Source organism: Aethalodelphis obliquidens, unplaced genomic scaffold (genome assembly GCF_003676395.1).
Source record: "Aethalodelphis obliquidens isolate GAN/ISIS:26980383/991018 unplaced genomic scaffold, ASM367639v1 scaffold69, whole genome shotgun sequence".
NCBI lineage: Eukaryota > Metazoa > Chordata > Mammalia > Artiodactyla > Delphinidae > Aethalodelphis > Aethalodelphis obliquidens.
In genome coordinates, this window is record NW_020838013.1 from 2,138,550 (window position 1) to 2,153,676 (window position 15,127).

A 15,127-nucleotide genomic window follows, 5' to 3' on the forward strand; every position below is an offset into this window, starting at 1 on the left:
CGCCGCCTCAACCCCTCTCTGATCTCGGTCCCATGATGTCACTCAGAAACAGCCTCAATTTCCCTTATATATAAAACGAGGGCATCTTTTGAAACTCTGTCAGTGCTACCGCTCCCCCTGCCCGCGAAGCCCCAAGCGACGGACATAGGAGACTCCACGGCACAGACGCGGGCTTTATTACCACATTTCTAGCGAGCATCGGCCCGCAGCGTTACCGCGGAGGAAAGGGTTCTGGCGAAGTTAGGGTTAATTCCCGCTCGCAACTGGCGAAGGCGACTGTGGCAGCCCAGTGCCGGGGGCGGGGTCACAGGGCCATTTCCAGCACCTAAGGGCGGAAAAACTTCAAGACTTCCGACGGGGGCCGAGCCCCTCCGCGGTCCTCGCACACACCGGAAGGGAATTGGGCTCTGGGTCAGACCGCCTCCTTCTGAAAGGGACGAAACAGCCTCCTTTTGCATAAGGCCTGCAGAAAAGACTTCCGCCCACTCCCAAGATGGCCGCCAGCAGCGGTTCGGAGATTCGGGATGTGGGACAGAAGGTCACTGGGAGGGGGCGGGGCCTCCTCTCCCCAAGTTCCGGTTCCACCAGGACTGAAGGAAGCGCGTCCAGCTGGGGCTTTGTCGCATCTGCGCCGCTGTGCCCGCGCTGTTCGGGCGAGGAAGTCCCTTCGGGGTGGGAGGAGGAAAGGGTTATGTGAATTAGCTTATCCTGGCACCTCGAGCCTGGCCCCTCCGCTTCCGGAATCCCACCGCCAAGTGAGATCACGGGGGAGATAAAGACAATAGTGCCAGCAGGCCCTGTACCGAGATCCCAGACCCTCCATGCCGGGGGCGGGAAGAGAGGATGCCTAGGACCCTGTAAGCGCCAGAGCTGGAGATCTGGCACCTGGAAGATGGGACCGTAATTCGAAAATTAAAGAAGGGGTTCCGAAATTGAGGTCCAGGAACCCGGATATCCGAAAGAGGTCGGTCAGGAGCACAGATGCCAGCATGCCCCGCGCTCAAAGGATTTGGGGAACCCAGGAGCCTGGGCCTTCTGGAGCGGGGTCTGGGTTATAGATCCCGAAATGCCCTGGGACTCGGGAAAGGACAGGCTGGAGGGAGGAGTCCCGAGACCGCAAATCCCGACATGCAGTGGGACTCGAATGGGACAGCCCAGTGGGAGGAGCCCCGGGAGTATAGGTCCCGGCATGCTCCGGGACTACGGTGCCTTGTGCGCCCCGGCCGGAGCTCACCTTGAAGGAGCCGTGGAACTCGTCGCTCATCCTCCGGAGCTCGCGGCCATATCGCTGTGCAGCCCAGAGGTTGGGGGGCGCCGAGCTCGAGCGGCCCCGGAAGGGGCTGGGCTCCTCCTCCTCCGTCCCTTCTTCATCCTCCGTCCCCGCGGAGTAGAAGCTGTGGCGACTCCGGGTCTCCACAGCCCCAGTGCCTGCAGAGAAGGTCAGGGGGTGGGGACGACGTGAATCTCAACTCCTCTGTGGCCCCAGCTCTGCCGAAGCCCTCAGCATTAGCTCCGTCGGCCCGCTGTGGTCTTTGCGTGCACATCACTCTACCTCTCAGAGCCCCAGTTCCCTCCTAAGGGAAACTCATGGGGCTTTTGTGAAGATTCGAATTAACTTCTCACTAATCCCACAAATCTTAATTGAGCCCCAATAATGGGCCAGGCCCTTAGTGTATAAAATGACTTTCCTCTGTGCCTGGCACAAAATAAGGGCATAAGAACTAGTAGTTAGAGCTGCGAGTGCGTGATGCTGGGGCTTCCCAGCAACCCCCTGGGCCGGTAGCTCTTTCCTCAGCCCCATTCCCCCGCAGAGGAAGCCAGTCCCCTGGATGAGGAGGTCGCCCCAGCCAGGCGACCTGCAGCTGACCTGCTGGGGTCCATTTGTTGCACTGCTGTGGCCTACAGGAGACCTTGGGCCCCCAGAGAACAAGAGCCTGTCAGCAGCGTGTCTGTACCTCTCACAGCACCCACTTTGGAGAAATTGTCCAGAAAGGTCTGTTGACTTTAGGTAATACTTAGGGAGCACTTGCTGTGTGCTAGTAGGCCCTGGGCATTACTTCATTATCCTCCTAACCATCCTGGGAGGTGAGTACTAACATTGCTTCCACTTTGCAGATGAGAAGACAGAGGCTTAAGAGAGGTTAAGACTTGCGCAGGGTCCCACAGCTGTGAAGCTCTGAGGCTAGAAGTCCCTAGAGGTTTGTTGGAATCCAGAGTCCAGTGATTATCCATTGAGCTACACTTCTTCCCTTGTCCAGCTGCCCTTCAACTCCCTGCACCTGTGCCCTCACCTCTCTGTGGGGATAAACGTAGTCCTTACTACCAGTGACTGCATAAGGGTCACATAAAGAGCTGGAAAGTGCTAAGTTGAAAGGGCGTGGTGGATCATTATGCAAAGAGGTGTGTCCTGAGTTTGACCGACGTAGGTACTGTGTGCCATCTCCCGAACTCCTGCCAACCCCACCCCCATACGCAGTCCAGCAAAGACCTAGAACACTCCCAGGAGCAAAATCCAGAACTAAGTATAGAGTGAAAGACAGGCATGGAAGAAGTGCAGGGGGCCAGCGTCCACAGGGAGGCGTTTTGGAGAAACTAAGATCTAGACCCGGTCTTGAAACCAGGGGTAACTGTCTCATCCCCTCCCAAAAGGCCTGTGGGTCAGCTCCAGGGCTGCTGGGCCTCCAAGGGTCCCATCTCCAGACACATGGCTGAGAAAGCCAAAAAGGGAAGAGGGGGCTGGATCCAGAAAGGCCTAGGCTAAGCGGGTGGTCAGAGCTCCTGGGCGTCACCAAAGCCTGAGGTCAGGTAGGTAGGGAGACCATAAAGCCTTTGAGGAGTGAGTTGGCAGTGGGGAACGGGCAGCTAAATCAGCAGCTGGGATTGGGCGTGGGGGCTAAGGAGCTGAGAGCAGCAAGACCCCTGATGAGAATAGGCCCATCTGCAGAGCGCTGACCAGTTCCGTGAGGCGTGGGCAGCAGGGCCGGGGTCCCCACCACCACCTTCCTGCTTTGTGACCTGGGACCTTTTCTTTAATCCCTTGGGGCCTCAGTGTAGTCCTCTGTGAAATGGACCCCAGACCCCAGGACCTCCACAAGAACAAATGACACAGGGAGAGCACCCAGTTCTGCATTTTTCATGTCCTGCAGGCTCCCAGCTTCCCAGTGAAGCAGAGGCCAAGTTCTCCCTATTTCACACATGAGGAAGTAGAAGCACAGAGAGGTTAGGAACTTGCCCAGGGTCGCACAGCTGGTACACCCTGCCCGGTCACTTAAATGCTTAGGAAACATCAGCTATTATTTTCCTTTACCAGCACTAAGAATACACACACCTCCACACTTGACAGATGCAAGGCCCAAGGGTCAGAAGATGAGTGATTGGCAGGGGGGCACTGCACCCTCGCCTAGGAATCAGAGCAAGCAGAAGAGCACTCGCTGTGTCAGGTTGGAAGTGTGCTTCGTGTGTATCAATTCCTTACGTCCTCATCACATCCTATGAAGGAGGTTACTCCCTGTCTCCATTTTACAGAGGAGAAAACTAAGGCACAGAGAGGGTAAGTAACTTGCCCAAGGTCACACAGCTAGTAGATGGCAGAGCTGGGATTCCAACCCAACCATTCTGGCTCCTGTGCCTGTGTGCTTAACTCTCATGCCCCCGGCTCCCTCCAGCAGCACCACGGGCCACCTTGGGGCCTCAGGTCTGGGAAGGCACCCCTGGTCCTCCTTCTGTAAGTGCCAGCTCTACCAGCGGCCTACCCTAAGGAGTGGGGATTTTTACCAAAGCCGTGGATTTAGCAACGCCAAGCCAGCCATTGTCAAAATGACACTCCTGAGTGTAAACTGACCATTTAAGTGTCCTTCTGTTTACTAGAAAAAAATCTGAGGGATTTTCTGTGAACTCCCAGGGGGAAGTGGATATGCCCCTCCCACCCTATGCATCCAACCTTCAATCAGCTCTCACCCCTACATGCCCCGGGGCACGGCAGAGGTGGCCTCTCCCAGTTTGGGGAAGGTAAGGGTGAGAGATGGGCGTGGCTCCTGTCTGGTTGTGAGCATGGGTGGGTACCCAGGCCTGCCCACTCACACCATCCTTCCAGAGAGCCTGCCTGGGGCTGGGGTGGGGAATTGGGAGGGGCCTAGGGCTGGAGGTGCCCCGAGGCCCACCACCAGGCTTTAAGTTCTTTACCCATTGGGCTTCTGGGTACGTGCATGGGGCTGGACACATCCATGTTCATGCTTCTGTGAGCATCCTTGCACACTTCATTAAAACAGTGATGTTCCAGACAGTTTGAGGCAGTGAGGCTTTGCCATCAGGCAGGGCTGGGTTTGGATCCTGCTCTACCACACGTGGGTGGTGCACTTACTGTTCGCCCCCAGCAGGAGAGCAGCGTGGCACTCCTCCCTGAGCAGGTGCGCTGCCTGTCGTGTCTTGGCCGAGGCTTCCTGTGTCCCCAAAGCCGTTTGGGGTACAAAAGCCCCTTACCGTCCTGTAGAGAACATACCCCCACCTTGCTCAGAGCTGAGGAAATCAGAAAACACTAAAGCAGAGGCTGGCAAATGTTTTCTGTAAAGGGCCACATAGTAAATATTTTGGGCATTGCAGGCCACACAGTCTCTGTCACAACTACTCAACATTGCAGTCATAGCTTGAAAGAAGCCAGAAACAATATATACATGGCTGTGCATTGCTGTATTCCACCAAAATTGTATTTGGGACACTGAAATAAAATATTATTCTTTGGGACTTCCCCGGTGGCACAGTGATTAAGAATCCGCCTGCCAATGCAGGGGACATGGGTTCGAGCCCTGGTCCGGGAAGATCCCACATGCCGCGGAGCGGCTGGGCCCGTGAGCCATGGCCGCTGAGCCTGCGCATCCGGAGCCTGTGCTCCGCAACGGGAGAGACAACAGTGAGAGGCCCGTGTACCACAAAAAAACAAAAAAAAAGAAAAGAAAAAATTGAAGTGTAGTCGATTTACAATGATGTGTTAGTTTCAGGTATACAGCAAAGTGATTCAGTTATACATACATATACATATATATATTCCTGTTCAGATTCTTTTCCATTATAGGTTATTAATCCCTGATCGGGGAACTAAGATCGCACAAGCTGAGCGTGGTACGGCCAAAAAGAAAAAAATATCCCCAAATCCTAATTTATCCCTTCCCACCTCCTTTCCCCTTTGGTAACCGTAAGTTTGTTTTCTATGTCTGTGAGTCTATTTCTGTTTTGTAAGTAAGTTCATTTGTATCATTTTTTTTAGTTTCACATATAAGTGATATCATGTGATATTTTCTTTCTCTGACTTCACTTACTATGGTGAAGTACGAACCCGTGTCCCCTGCATCGGCAGGCGGACTCTCAACCACTGCGCCACCAGGGAAGCCCACACTTCAATTTTTTAAAAAGGAAAAACAAAGAAAACTGAGGCAGAGTTAAGTAACCTGCTCAAGCTCGAGCTACCAGTAGAGGGGAGAGCTGAGCTTGACCCCTGCAGTCTGGCCCAGGGCCCGGCACTGGGCTGCTTCTCCCACTGCATGTCCTTCCTCCCCTCTTCATCATCCATGCACCAGCCGCCCCAGGCACCAGGCTATGCAATGGAGCTGTCACAGCACACAAGGTGGCCACAGGCCCACCCTGGGGACACACGCCGTCCACTACAGCAGGGGTGTGGGGGCAGGGATTATGAAGAGTGACAGGACCCTGCCCATCTGGAGGGGGCAGTGGCCCTGTGGCTCTGGCAGGTCGCTGGCACTTGCGGATCTTTTATGGAAAAATCACTTGCTTTTTAGACATCGAAAACTAAGTCCAAAGTTTAAGGATGGGCATCCCTGGAGGCGCAGTGGTTAAGAATCCACCTGCCAATGCAGGGGACACAGGTTCGAGCCCTGGTCAGGGAAGATCCCACATGCCGCGGAGCAACTAAGCCCATGAGCCACAACTACTGAACCTGCGCTCTAGATCCCGTGAGCCACAACTACTGAGCCCACGAGCCACAACTACTGAATCCCACGCCTAGAGCCCATGCTTCACAATAAGAGAAGAAGCCACTGTAATGAGAAGCCTGCGCACCGCAATGAAGAGTAGCCCCCGCTCACTGCAACTAGAGAAAGCCTGCGCGCAGCAACAGACTCAATGCTGCCAAAAATTAATTAATTAAAAAAGAAAAGTTTAAGGAATCCAGTGCAGTCCTCTTACATGGTGGCTATTTTCTCCCCTGCAGGCCTTCTCATGGCTGGACCTGGAGCTGGGATAGGCATTCCCTTGGCTTATTGCTGCTTCAGACCATTCTCACTCCTTCCTCCACAAATCTAGTTTCTTGGGCTGTGCCACCCTTCCCACTCCGGGCCTCAAGCACCCACCGCCCACAGGGTGGGCCCCTTGTGGGTGCAGGAGATTACTGGAGCTCCCTGCCGTTCTCTCCCCAGCCACTCCCTTAGCCGCTCGTGTCTTCATTCATTCATGGCACCGAAGTGGTCCTTCCCAGCTCCCTGCCTTGGCACCCCAACTCTAATGATGCTGGGACTCCTCACACTTGGCCAGCCTACACTGCACACGAGCTAAGCCCCCAGCCACCTCTCTCACTGGGCTGAGACCAGCACAGGTCTGGTTAAGGCCAACTCCCTGCCAGTTCCCACAGGCAGCCGACTGGCCAGTGGGGCTGGAGGAAAGCACAGCCGTGCCACCTCAGTTCAAATTCACGGTCACGAGACCCAGTGGCACCCTAGATGTTGCCCAGCACACCTTCCACACTCCATCCTCTAGGCCAAGACAACCACTTCAAACCTGCTCCTCTCTTCCCATCAGCCCCCATCCCTCTCCCAACCCTCACTCCTGGCTCAAGACCTGGCTTCCTTTTACCAAGAAAATGGAAGCACCCATGAGAGAGACTTCTACTAGTTCCCATGAGGTATCTCCCCCTGCCCTCCACCGCTCTTAGCTGAGCCGCCCCTCCCCTGCACACCAGACTGCTCTCTCCTACTCAGGGACACCTCTCCAGCAAGCTTCCCTTCTCTTCTGCATCCTCCAGTATTTTCCTCGCTCCTGGATTACTCCATCAGCTTACAAACATGCTCTTTTGGGAATTCCCTGGCGGTCCAGTGGTTAAGACTCCATGCTTCCACTGCAGGGGGCATGGGTTCCATCCCTGGTTGGGGAACTAAGATCCCACAAGCCGCGCAGCATGGGCCCACCACCACCAAATGCTCTTTTCATTTCCCTTTCTATCATAAAAGACATAATAAAACAACCCTTCCTTGACCCTCCTTGGGCCTTCAGCTGCCACCCGCTCCTCTGTTCCTCTTTGCCAGAGCTCAGCTGCCGAGAGGGGGTGGGCTCCCCTTTCTACCTCCAACCCTCTTCCTATCATCCCTCCCCACTTGCCACCCAAGCTGCACTGGCCCTGTGTCGAGTCCAGTGCTCTACTCACAGTCCTCCTCCAGCAGCCCTGGAAGGAGCCTCACGGGTTCAGCTCGCCCTCTCCTTACCAGACCGCTCCCTCCTTCTCAGACCCCAGTGCTGACTCCTCCTCTCCTGCTGCCCTCTGCAGACTGGATCCCCAGGCTTAGTCCAGCTCCTCCCCTGTCTACACTGGTTCCCAGGGCCCACAGAACACTACATCAGCGACTGCCAACTTCTACAGGTATCTATCCCTACTAGAAGTCTCCACCTGCATGCCCAAAAGGCACCTCTAACCTGCTCTGGCCCAAACAGGGCTCCTGATCTCACCCCACGCCGTCTCAGTTCCATCTCAGTTAAGAGTGACTCCATCCTTCCAGGTGCCCAGGCCAGATCCCTTGCAGCCATCTTCTCTGTGCCTCATACCCCACAACTGTCTGCCAGCAAATCCTGCCAGCTGTACCTTCAAGAGAAACCCAGAGTCCAGCTGCTTACCACTTCCACCACCACCAGCCTGGCACAGATCACCATCCTCCTCTGTGGCACCGCCCCTGCCTCTGCCCAATGCAGACCCGGCTCAACACAGGGGCCCTGGTGATTCTCTCGAGGTCCAAATAAGATCAAAGCCCTCTAGGTTTTCACTCAAAGTGAAAGCCAGAGTCCTCACCTGGGCCTTCAAGGCCCTGTCCATTGGCCCCTCCCCCTCCCTTAACTCTCCAATCTCCCTCCCCTCACTGGCCTGAACTGTGTCCTGACCTCAGGGCCTTTGCATGTGCCCTTCCCTCCGCCTGCAGGTCTCTGCCTGCATCTGTCTTCCCAGAGACCTCTGCCTGGCTCACCCCTCATTGATTCTAGCCTTTGCTGAAATGTTGCTTCTTACCAAGGCCCACCCTGACCACCTCAGTTAAAATCACTCCCCCGGCCCCCCAATACTCTGGATTCCAATGAGAAAGTCAAGAGTGTGTCACGTAGTGCATCATCTTCTAACGCATTATATCACTCACTACTTTGTTTCTTTGTTTATGGTTTGTCTCCCTCTACCTACTAGAATGTGGGCAACCACAAGGGCAAGGGTTTCTCTCTTCTGGTCACTGATGAACCCCTGGCAGCTGGAACATACATTCAGCACTTGACACAGAAGATGGGAAGGGACAGCCGGGTGTGCGGGGTGGGCAGAAAGCTGTTTCAAGCAGAAAAACAGCAAGTGCAAAAATCTGGAAGTTGGGCTTCCCTGGTGGCGCAGTGGTTGAGAGTCCGCCTGTCGATGCAGGGGACACGGGTTCGTGCCCCGGTCCGGGAAGATCCCACATGCCGCGGAGCGGCTGGGCCCGTGAGCCATGGCCGCTGAGTCTGCGCGTCCGGAGCCTGTGCTCCGCAACGGGAGAGGCCACAACAGTGAGAGGCCCGCATATCGCAACAAAAAAAAAAAAAAAAGAAAATCTGGAAGTTAAAGAAAACCTGCGGAGTTCAGTGTGACAGACAGTGGGCTAGGGAGGATTTTTTGTTTTGTTTTGTATTAGAGATTATATCCCTGACTAATAACTGAATACCAACCTTTTTGTTTGTTTGTTTCTTTTTTTTTTTTTTGGCTGCACCGCATGGCTTGCAGGATCCTAGTTCCCTGACCAGGGATTGAACCCAGGTCCTAGGTAGTGACAGCACTGAGTCCTAACCAATGGACTGCCAGGGAATTCCCTGGGGAGGGGGTCTTAATAAGCCTTCCTGCTCCTGAAAATGGGAGGGCGTCAATTCGGCTTCCACAGGTGAGGGACATGAGTTTTGTTTTCAGAAGATCTTTGTGGTTGTTCCAGGTGCCAAGGCTTGTGCTGGCCACTGGGGAGGTGGGGACTACAGAGAAATGGCCACTGCCCTCCAGGGCCCATCCTTCCATCTCAGCGCTGGGTCCCCCTCAGTAGATGTGGAGGACAGCCGATGCTTCCCCAGCCCCACACAGACCCGCTGCCTGGTAGGGCTGTCTGCCTCTTGGGGTCACCTGGCCCTGGCAACTGGCAAGGACAACCCGCGTGTGAGCCACAGGGCTGGAAAGAACATAGCTGGGGCTGGAAGGCTGGATCCCGGGATCTCAGGGAAAGTGCTAGCCTGGGGCAGGGCACCACCAAGTCTTCTAGCCCCAAGGAAATGCCAAGCAAGTGTGACCTAAGTTGCCTCTCAGTGATTCTGGCCCTAAGCTAAGAGCTGCGTACTTTGACCACTTACCAAGCACCAGCTCTATAATTGCTTCTTAGGTATTCCTAATCATCCCCACAGCACTACGTTGGTGGTGACTAATTGCTTTGTTTTACCGAGGAGGAAGCTGAGGTGCAGAGAGGTTAGGGACTTGCTCAAAGCCACGCAGTGAGTGTGGATGTGGCTGGGGTGCAGGGAGCTACTGGGCTGGAGGCCAGGTGGTTGTTTTGGGGGCAGGGGTGCCTACCTCCATGGTGGCTGCTGCTGGCTGGCTGCCCCTGCTGGTGACCAGCTTCCCCCAGGAGGCCTGGGGCCGTTTGCTGGTGCTTGCTGGGACCTGGGGGCCTGTCCCCTGTGGGGCTGGGGCCCAGGCCCCTATCTGCAGGCCTGGAGTCTTCCTGCTCACTCTGCTCAAACTCTGGGATCTGGAACATGCTCTGGGCTGCGGGGGTAAGATGGTAGGTGGTTAGGGCACAGCTGGGGCTAACGGGGGCCGGCGGTGGGGGGGGGGGGGGGGCGCAGGCATCCCTGGCTCCCTCTCCCACCTCAGAACCCCAGGTCCACCCTGCCTCCCAGGCCCCCATCTGTCCGTTGAGTCTGGCACAGCAGGAAGCTCAACCTACCCACCCAGGATCTAAATCTCTCAGAGCCCTGGGGCGGTACGGCAGCCCCAGGCCCCTACCCAGGCCTCGGCCAGACCCGCCCGTGGTGACGGCACACAGGTCTCACCCCAAGCCCGATCTCGAGGCCCCTGACCCGGGCCCGCCGCGTCCCTCTAGCACCGAGGGAGCCCGGCCCTAGTTGCCTGGGCAACGGGAACTGTCACCGACACGGCCCAATCAGCTCTCGAAATGTCACTAACTGGCCAGCAGGCGGGGCTACTAACGGCCCGGGCCCCGCCCACCACCTTCCTCCTGGGTACCTTCTACGTCTCCGGATGCTCAGCTCCCGACTTCCTTATGCCTTGGGCGTGTGTGGGAGCAGATGAGGGGTTCTTTGGGGTCCCCATCTGGAGGCCAGCTCCTGCTGACGAGTCCTTCAGGCCCTCTGGGCCTTAATTCCCACCCCTGTATAATGGGGATAATGACACCTCCCTCAGGAGTCGGTGATCCTTGTAAACTGAGTGGTGATTACTGTGGGTGAAGGCACTTTGCAAAGTCTTAATTGAAGCTCAGCCGTCGGATGCAACTGTTGTTGTTGTCACTGCTCCGTCAGAACCGGGTGGCCGGCTCGGGAAGTCCCCCTCCCTTCTTCCCGCGGTGGAAAGCTCGCACCGCCCGCATCAGGGGCGCCACTCCCCGCGCCAACTCGGGAGCACTCGAGATAAGAGAGGGAGCCTTCGCCCTGGCAGGATGACTGCCCCGGCGCAGAAGGGACAGGGGCCCCTGTGAGGGTGACCATAGGACTCGCGGAGCCTCGCGCCTGGCAGACGGCGGGCCAGGTGAGCGGGAATTGCCGCCGGCCAGGGAGTGCGCGGGCCGGCTAGCGCGGGCTGCGGGGCCAGGCGGGATAAGGCCCGGGGGGCGGGCCCCGGAGGCCATCTTGGCTGAGGGCGGAAGTTTCGTTCAGAGACCGGGTGAAGGGAAGTCGTTACCGCCCCGGGTCGGGCGGCATGATCTCGATTTGAGGATGGGGAAGAGAAGCATGGGAACTGCCGGCCCCCCAAAGAAGCAAGGGCAGCTGGCCCCGGGCAGTGCCCACCCGGGCACTGGCCGGACGCGGCGCAGCCCGAGCGTCACGGCCGCTCGCCGCCTCTTGTAACCCCTGACGCCCGCCGGCGGCGCAAGTCGCGCCAATTCTCGAACGGTTCCGCGCCGGGCGCGGCGCGGTTCTGCGTAGCAGGGGCCAGACTCTGAGCAATTTGCGTAGCGAACGGCGGCCGCGCAGGCGCAGGAGGGGGCGGAGCAGCGGGAGCCGGGGAGCCGGAGCCCCGCGTCCCAGCGACCGGAGCCGGCTACCCATCGGCGGCCTGAGGACCCGTCGTCGGTCTCCTCCCGCCCCCCGCGGCTGGGGAGTAGACACAGTGGGGGGTGGGGTGGGGGCAGCGTCCGGAATCCCGAGGACGGAAGGCAGAGGCCCTCCCCATCCGGCTTGTTGGAGGGGAAAGAGTCCCCCAGTTTGGGGAGGGGGAGAGCCAGGCGTTGAGCGTCCCCAGCAGCGGCCGCAACCCTGAGCAGACTGGCGTTGGCCGGCTCTCCCCCTCCTGCCAGGACGACTCCAGCGACCAAGACCAGGGACCCCTCTTCTTCAGACTCTGCACCTCCACCCCTCTCCCCACCCCCGGCTCTGAGGCTGGCCCAGAGAGCAGTGCTCCCATCCCCCTCTGCCCTGGAGAGGAAAGGCTGTCCTTCCACACCCCTGAGTGAGGGGCCCAGGTTTCCTGTGCCCCGCAAAGGCAAGGGTCCCTCTATTCAGGGGGGGAGGGCCTGGCCAGCCACAACTTCTTTCCCCCTGAGCTCCCCATCTCTGTCTCTGCACCCTACAACTCCCACCCCTCCGTATTTATTTCCCTGGCCCCCTGCCAGCCCCTCCATCTCTGTCTCCGGGATTCAGGCCTCCCTCCCTGACATGGAGAGTAACCTGTCTGGCCTGGTGCCTGCTGCTGGGCTGGTGCCTGCGCTGCCGCCCGCCGTGACCCTGGGGCTGACTGCGGCCTACACCACTCTGTACGCCCTGCTCTTCTTCTCCGTCTATGCCCAGCTCTGGCTGGTGCTCCTGTATGGGCACAAGCGTCTCAGCTATCAGACGGTGTTCCTGGCACTCTGTCTGCTCTGGGCTGCTTTGCGTACCACCCTCTTCTCCTTCTACTTTCGAGATACACCCCGAGCCAACCGTCTGGGGCCACTGCCCTTCTGGCTTCTCTACTGCTGTCCTGTCTGCCTCCAGTTCTTCACACTGACGCTTATGAACCTCTACTTTGCCCAGGTAACCATGGTGACGGGTGGGGGCGGGCAATGGGGTGGCAAGCCCCAAGGGCCCCAAAGAATGATGGGCATCTCTGCTCCCCAGGTGGTGTTCAAGGCCAAGGCAAAGCGTCGGCCAGAGATGAGCCGAGGCTTGTAAGTACTCGGGACACTGGTGGGTTCAGCCTCCAGGTCAGGGGCAGGGAGAAGCCCGGTGTCCATTCCTTCCTCCCTGGTAGGTCTGAGGCGAGGACAACCCAGAATATTTGTGAAAAGCTTGGAAGAGTTAGGCATCTGGTGCGGATGGCTCAGCAGGGGCATTGCATATGTGAAGGACAACTATAATAGAAACAGTTGACATACTGTGAAGGGAGAGGGTACCAATGTCATCCATGATGGAGGAAGAGTTGGAGGCTCCAGCCCTTGGAAACTCCAAAGCCAAAGGGCACTTCTGGGTGACCTTGGGCAGTGATACTCTTGTCATTTGTATAACATCTCACAGTTTATTAAGAGCTTTCACAAACATCTTTAATTTTTACAACTTACCTGTGAAGCTGTTATTAGCCCCATTTGAGAGGCGACGACACTGAGGCCCAGCAAGGTAAAGCAACATGTTCATGATCACACACCTGGCAGGAGGCACAGCCAGGCTTAAACCCAGATTCCTGACTCCCAATCCAGTGCTCTTTCTGCTGTACCACAGCCGTCAGTCATCTTCTGACCCCTTTAGCTTCAGTTTCCTCATCTGTAAAACTAGAGGAGCAGGGTTCAGACTGGATGACCTGAGGTTCTGATGGACACCGGGGTCTCCTGGGGGAGGCTGGGTGGTTGGGGAGCGCCAAGGGTGGTCTTCTGGGGCTGACCGTGTTGTGGGCCGCAGGCTGGCTGTCCGAGGGGCCTTCGTGGGGGCCTCGCTGCTCTTTCTGCTGGTGAATGTGCTGTGTGCAGTGCTGTCCCGCCGGCGCCGGGCACAGCCCTGGGCCCTCCTGCTGGTGCGCGTCCTGGTGAGCGACTCCCTGTTTGTTATCTGCGCACTCTCTCTTGCCGCCTGCCTCTGCCTTGTCGCCCGGCGGGCTCCCTCCACCAGCATCTACCTGGAGGCCAAGGTAGGGCCACAAGGGCTGATGCCTGAGTGTCCTGTGGGGTGTTTGGGGTCTTCAGAGTAGAGAGAAAGCTGGAGCCTACCCTCCCTAAGGATCCTCTGTTGTCATCTGTGCCAGGGGACCAGCGTGTGCCAGGCAGCTGCGATGGGTGGCGCCATGGTTCTGCTCTATGCCAGCCGGGCCTGCTACAACCTGGCGGCCCTGGCCTTGGCCCCCCGGAGCCGGCTGGACGCCTTCGATTATGACTGGTACAACGTCTCTGATCAGGTGGGCATTCGGCACGTCTGCCGCCTCCTCAGTAGCTGTGGCTCTTGGCCCCAAGCTGGCCTGGACCATGTCTGGGTGCCCCATTGGCACGACTGCAGGTTGGCACAGCCCCTGCCTCCCCACAGGCGGACCTGGTGAACGACCTGGGGAACAAAGGCTACCTGGTGTTTGGCCTCATCCTCTTTGTGTGGGAGCTGCTGCCCACCACCCTGCTGGTGGGCTTCTTCCGGGTGCACCGGCCCCCGCAGGACCTGGTGAGGGCCAGTGGAGAGGGGCGGCACTGGGGGTACCTGGGCTGGGTTCTGGGGGTTGGGGGAGGGCAGTGGGGGGCAGGAGGAAGCATCAATGGCGGCTCCCTCCCCCAGAGCACCAGCCGCATCCTCAACGGGCAGGTCTTTGGCTCCCGTTCCTACTTCTTCGACCGGGCACACTGCGAGGATGAGGGCTGCTCTTGGGAGCACAGCCGGGGTGAGAGCACCAGGTAGGAGTCCCGGTTCCACCTCAGGAGCCCTGGGCTCCCGGGTTGCCCCACTGAGCCTTGGGGACCTATAGCTGGGCCTTCCCACACCCCCACCCGTGCCACGATCTGTACCAGGTGAGGTCCCCTGTGGTTTGCTATTGCTGAAGCCTCCACCTCTCCCTCCAAGATGAAGTTTGCCATAGTCAGAGAGGTCTGGGTCACTGGGCTCTTCCAGGTGTCTCTCCCTCCCCCAACTCTTGCGACTGTGGTCCTAGTGACTGTCGTGGGACTGAGCCTGTTTCTCTGCCTGCAGCATGTCAGGCAGCCTAGGCTCCAGCAGCTGGTACGGTGCCATCGGGCGGGAGCCAGGCTGGTGCGGGGGCAGCCAGACGCGGACCACTCCTCTGCTCTTCTCCCAGGTTCTGGGACCAGGCAGCCACCATCACAGTCTCTACTCTACCCCACAGACGTGATCCCCCTTCATCTCCCCGCAGAACACCCAGACCCCAGTCCCTCCCACCCCAGACCCCTGTGCCAAGTTCATCTGCCGCTTCTTGCCCGGGATCCCGGGGGCTGTGGCTGCCTCTTTCCCAGGCCGGCTCCTTGCTACTCCTGTTGTAGTGAGCTTGTGCTGTCCCCGAGGATGGGGGGCATGGCCCTGGCTGCCAGAGGCTCATAGCAGCCTGGCATGATCTACCACCTCTGCTTCCACACCAGAGCCAGCTACCTGTCCTGCGCCTGCCACTCAATAAACAGTGTCTGTGCCCCGAGTCTATTCACTGTCTGTCAGTTGTCTGCTTGTGTTTCTCACA

At 58.0% G+C, this 15,127-nt stretch overlaps 2 protein-coding genes and 1 long non-coding RNA gene across 11 annotated transcripts; 2 read left to right on the plus strand and 1 right to left on the minus strand.

The window, feature by feature from the left end:
* Nucleotides 1-158: 158 nt before the first annotated feature.
* Nucleotides 159-10,618, minus strand: BAD (BCL2 associated agonist of cell death). Of its 5 annotated transcripts, none has more exons than XM_027090260.1 (4): nt 10,505-10,618; nt 9,830-10,024; nt 1,235-1,428; nt 159-665 (listed from the first exon to the last, which is right to left on the minus strand). In XM_027090260.1, the coding sequence occupies exons 2-4, from the start codon at nt 10,014-10,016 to the stop codon at nt 540-542; spliced, it is 507 nt and encodes a 168-aa protein (XP_026946061.1). In that variant the 5' UTR covers nt 10,017-10,024; nt 10,505-10,618; the 3' UTR covers nt 159-539. The 5 variants fall into 5 exon arrangements, with proteins under 5 accessions (XP_026946061.1, XP_026946060.1, XP_026946058.1 ...); XM_027090259.1 differs by lacking the exon at nt 10,505-10,618 and adding an exon at nt 10,312-10,415; XM_027090257.1 differs by lacking the exon at nt 10,505-10,618 and adding an exon at nt 10,210-10,325.
* LOC113611374 (uncharacterized) lies at nt 1,326-5,926 on the plus strand. Its single transcript, XR_003429437.1, has 3 exons — nt 1,326-1,439; nt 2,116-3,550; nt 5,790-5,926. It is a non-coding gene; the product is annotated as an uncharacterized LOC113611374 (long non-coding RNA).
* A 153-nt stretch (nt 10,619-10,771) lies between the features above and the next one.
* Nucleotides 10,772-15,088, plus strand: GPR137 (G protein-coupled receptor 137). 5 transcript variants are annotated; one of them, XM_027090229.1, is made up of 8 exons: nt 10,772-11,023; nt 12,136-12,507; nt 12,592-12,641; nt 13,366-13,591; nt 13,706-13,855; nt 13,981-14,109; nt 14,221-14,336; nt 14,629-14,932. In XM_027090229.1, the coding sequence occupies exons 2-8, from the start codon at nt 12,151-12,153 to the stop codon at nt 14,786-14,788; spliced, it is 1,188 nt and encodes a 395-aa protein (XP_026946030.1). In that variant the 5' UTR covers nt 10,772-11,023; nt 12,136-12,150; the 3' UTR covers nt 14,789-14,932. The 5 variants fall into 5 exon arrangements, with proteins under 5 accessions (XP_026946030.1, XP_026946029.1, XP_026946031.1 ...); XM_027090228.1 differs by lacking the exon at nt 10,772-11,023 and having other exon boundaries at nt 11,030-12,507; nt 14,629-15,088; XM_027090230.1 differs by lacking the exon at nt 10,772-11,023 and having other exon boundaries at nt 11,030-12,507; nt 13,366-13,489.
* Nucleotides 15,089-15,127: the final 39 nt, after the last annotated feature.

Excerpts from the sequence above, each read along its gene's own strand:
- BAD (XM_027090260.1), bottom strand. The coding sequence starts at position 10,016 with ATGTTCCAGATCCCAGAGTTTGAGCAGAGTGAGCAGGAAGACTCCAGG. Across the intron at positions 1,429-9,829 it reads CAGCAGCAGCCACCATGGAG|GCACTGGGGCTGTGGAGACC; the intron begins GTAGGCACCCCT and ends CCTTCTCTGCAG. Across the intron at positions 666-1,234 it reads AGTTCCACGGCTCCTTCAAG|GGACTTCCTCGCCCGAACAG; the intron begins GTGAGCTCCGGC and ends CCCACCCCGAAG.
- GPR137 (XM_027090229.1), top strand. The coding sequence starts at position 12,151 with ATGGAGAGTAACCTGTCTGGCCTGGTGCCTGCTGCTGGGCTGGTGCCT. Across the intron at positions 13,592-13,705 it reads GCATCTACCTGGAGGCCAAG|GGGACCAGCGTGTGCCAGGC; the intron begins GTAGGGCCACAA and ends CATCTGTGCCAG. Across the intron at positions 14,110-14,220 it reads ACCGGCCCCCGCAGGACCTG|AGCACCAGCCGCATCCTCAA; the intron begins GTGAGGGCCAGT and ends TCCCTCCCCCAG.